Below are 3,432 nucleotides of genomic sequence, written 5' to 3' on the forward strand. Positions count from 1 at the left end.
CTCGGTCTATCACTAATGCTGGAGTGCAGTGGCACGATCTCGGCACGCAATAGCCTCTGCCTCCCATGTTCAAGCGATTCTCATGCCTCAGCCCCCTGAGGGTTACAGGTATGTGCCACCACTTCTGTATAGTTTTTGCATTTTTTTTAAGTAGTAGAGATGGGGTTTCAACATGTTGGCCAGGCTGGTCTCAAACTCCTGGCCTCAAGTGTTCCCCATAGCAACTAGAGCAGATGCTGGGAAAATGTTCTTGCTGAGGATAATGATGGCTTTCTTAGCCCTTTTCACTTGGAGTACTTCGTATACCATACTGGCCTTACACGGGAGAGAGCCACTTTCTCAGGAACTGTGCCTTCCCTTCCATACCCAGGAGACAGGAGAGTCAACACTCCAGTGACTTCAGGTGGAAAGAAATTATATGTCGTGTATTCTTAGTCCCCTGGAATTTGATTGGAGGCATTAGGGTATTTTTGTGAATTATGTCAAGCATTTGCCTTTAAGCCTGCAGGACATGCTACATAATTTGTGGAGCCTGGTGCAAAATGAAAACGTGAGGTTCCTTGTCCAACAATTATTAAGAATCACAAGACAGCAGAGAACTAAACCAAGCTCAAGCTCCCTGTGATTGCAGGTCCACAAAGCTGACCCTGGGTGCCTATAAATACTGATTCTCCTTACTCTTGGCATAGAGTGTTCTCAGCATTTGCTGGGGTCTCAGTTGACCTCCACACCCCAGAGGAGTAGGTGTGGGACTAGCAGAAATATATAAAATATTTAGTCCAGGCACTGTGGCTCACGCCTGTAATCCCAGCATTTTAGGAGGCTGAGGCAAGAGGATCACCTGAGATCCGGAGTTCGTGACCAGCCTGGCCAACCTGGTGAATCCCTGTCTCTACTAAAAATACAAAAATTAGCCAGGCGTGGTGGCACACGCCTGTAATCACAGCTACTCAGGAGGCTGAGAAATGAGAATCGCTTCAATCCTGGAGGCAGAGGCTGCAGTGAGATCACGCCACTGCACTCCAGCCTGGGCGACAAAGCAAAACTTCATCTCGTAAAAAAAAAAATTAACCACCATGGGGCAAAGGAACTAACCTCTAACAACAGACTCCACCAGCTGCAGCCATCAGGAGAGCCAAACCACAGCCCCACAGGCAAGATCACCTTTTCAAACAAGGAAAGTGATTTCAGTGATTTGCACGACATGATAATTTTTAGGTCTCCTGCTTTCCCAGTCCTCCCCTGTAGCATCTGACTTCTGCCTCTAAGTGATTCCATGAGCCTGGGCATTTCTTCTGGAGTTAAAATAAATGCTTTGTTGGATGTGTATTCTTTTCTGGAAAGATCTAGAGCTCTGGAATCAGACAGACCTAGGATGAAATCATGACTCTGCTTGTCACTGTGTAATCCTGGGCAGGTTACTTAACCTTTCTGAGCCTCCTTTTACCCATCTGTAAAACGTGGAGAAAAAGATTTATCCTTTCCAAGTCATTATCCTGTGTAAATAACATAATGTCCCTCAAGAGCCAGGCACACATGGGAGGTCTATATTTGTGTTTTTCTTTTTTAAGATTCAAGTCAAAATTGTTTTACTGTCATTCACATATTTAATAGAAAAAGAAATGCACAAATGGCTCAGGGTTGTATTTAAAAAAGAATCCGGGTTTGTGCAGGTGGGTCTATTTACATCTGGGAGCAGGGTTGTCCCCACATCAGGCGCAGCAGCTGCACTTCTCCGACGCCCCTTTGCAGACGCAGCCCTGGGCCCACCTGGCACAGCCCATGGGGCAGCAGGAGCAGCAGCTCTTCTTGCAGGAGGTGCATCTGCGCTCTTTGCACTTGCAGGAGCCGGCACACGTGCAGGAGCCACCAGTGGCACAGGAGCAGTTGGGGTCCATTTCGAGCCACGATGAGGCTGGAGATCCCATGTGAGAAGTTGGGAAATTGTCAGGCACGTGGAACGTGTGGTAGGGAGGTCTATATTTGAAGGTAAAGGTAGGGAAAGAGCAGAGCATCTCCGGGAAGAAAGGGTTCCTCACACAGCCCCGGCGAGCACAGCAGCATCTTGGGAGGGATTCTGGTCCCTACCCCAAGCCTCTACTTTAGCTCAGAGGAGCCACCAGGATGCCTCAGGCCTCTAGACAGTCTGACTGGGGCCATTTTTCTTCCTTGACTCAGCCAAATTCTGGGTGGATCGTGAATGCAGCAGAGCATCCACTAACCTTGGCTCCCCAGCCCGGCCCTCAGCCAGGCTCAGAAGGTGCTCCTCTTTAACCAGGTAATGTTGGGGGCCTGAAGAAGTCCATTCATGCTCAGTATGTGAAGAGAAATGAGGAATGCAGTTTGGCCCGTTGAAAACTGTAGCTTCACACCGGTTCATGATGATGTGGCTTGGGGCCTGCTGCTCATATATGCTGGCACAGCTGAGCTCACATGCTCACATCCACACAAGTATACTCTCTGCTCTGTCCACAGTCTTTTCGTTTCTGTTTTTGAGGCAGGGCTTTGTCCAGGCTGGAGTGCAGTGATGGCATGATCATGGCGCACTGCAACCTCTACCTCCTGGGCTCAAGCAATCCTCCCGCCTCAGCCTTCTCCGTAGCTGGGACCACAGTGCATCACTATGCCTGGCTACAAAAATTTTTTGTAGCCTGGGTGCAGCGGCTCACGCCTGTAATCACAACACTTTGGGAGGCTGAGGTGGGTGGATCATCTGAGGTCAGGAGTTCAAGGCCAGCCTGGCCAACATAGTGAAACCCCATCTCTACTAAAACTACAAAAAAGTAGCTGGGCATGGTGGCAGATGCCTAAAATTCCAGCTACTCAGGAGGCTGAGGCAGGAGAATCTCTTGAACCTGGGAGGCAGAGGTTGCAGTGAGCCGAGATCATGCCACTGCACTCCAGCCTGGGCGACAGTGTGATATTCTGTCTCAAAAAAAAATTTTTTTTTGTAGAGGCAATGGGGTCTCACTCTATTGCCCAGGATGTTCTCAAATTCCTGGGTTTAAGCGATCTTCTTGCCTTGGCTTCCCTAAGTATTGGAATTACAAGCATGAGCCATAGCTCTCGGCCATGTCTGCCTCTCTTTATGACATTGTTGAAAGATGGTCGTGGGCTGTGTGAAAGGGTCAACACACAGGAAGGGGCCACAGCATTTGCAGATATAATGACCCTTCAAAAAGGCAACTTAGATGCAGCAAACCACCATGACATGTGTGTAACTATGTAACAAACCTGCACATTCTGCACATGTATCCCAGAACTTAAAGTATATAAAAAATAAGATTTTTTTTAAAAGGCAACTTAGGCCGGGCATGATAGGTCACACCCATAATCTTAGCACTTCGGGAGGGCATGTTGGGAGAATCGCTTGAGCCCAGAGTTTGAGACCAGCCTGGGTAATATAGCGAGACCCCATCTCTACCAAAAAAA

At 48.4% G+C, this 3,432-nt stretch overlaps 1 protein-coding gene across 1 annotated transcript; it reads right to left on the minus strand.

Moving 5' to 3' along the window:
* Positions 1-1,572: 1,572 nt before the first annotated feature.
* Positions 1,573-1,969, minus strand: LOC108285059 (metallothionein-1E-like). The gene has a single exon (XM_037729061.1). The coding sequence runs from the start codon at positions 1,926-1,928 to the stop codon at positions 1,713-1,715; it is 216 nt and encodes a 71-aa protein (XP_037584989.1). The 5' UTR covers positions 1,929-1,969; the 3' UTR covers positions 1,573-1,712.
* Positions 1,970-3,432: the final 1,463 nt, after the last annotated feature.

The sequence above is a fragment of the Cebus imitator genome, unplaced genomic scaffold (assembly GCF_001604975.1).
Source record: "Cebus imitator isolate Cc_AM_T3 unplaced genomic scaffold, Cebus_imitator-1.0 Scaffold289, whole genome shotgun sequence".
Classification (NCBI taxonomy): domain Eukaryota; kingdom Metazoa; phylum Chordata; class Mammalia; order Primates; family Cebidae; genus Cebus; species Cebus imitator.

Excerpts from the sequence above, each read along its gene's own strand:
- LOC108285059 (XM_037729061.1), bottom strand. The coding sequence starts at position 1,928 with ATGGGATCTCCAGCCTCATCGTGGCTCGAAATGGACCCCAACTGCTCC.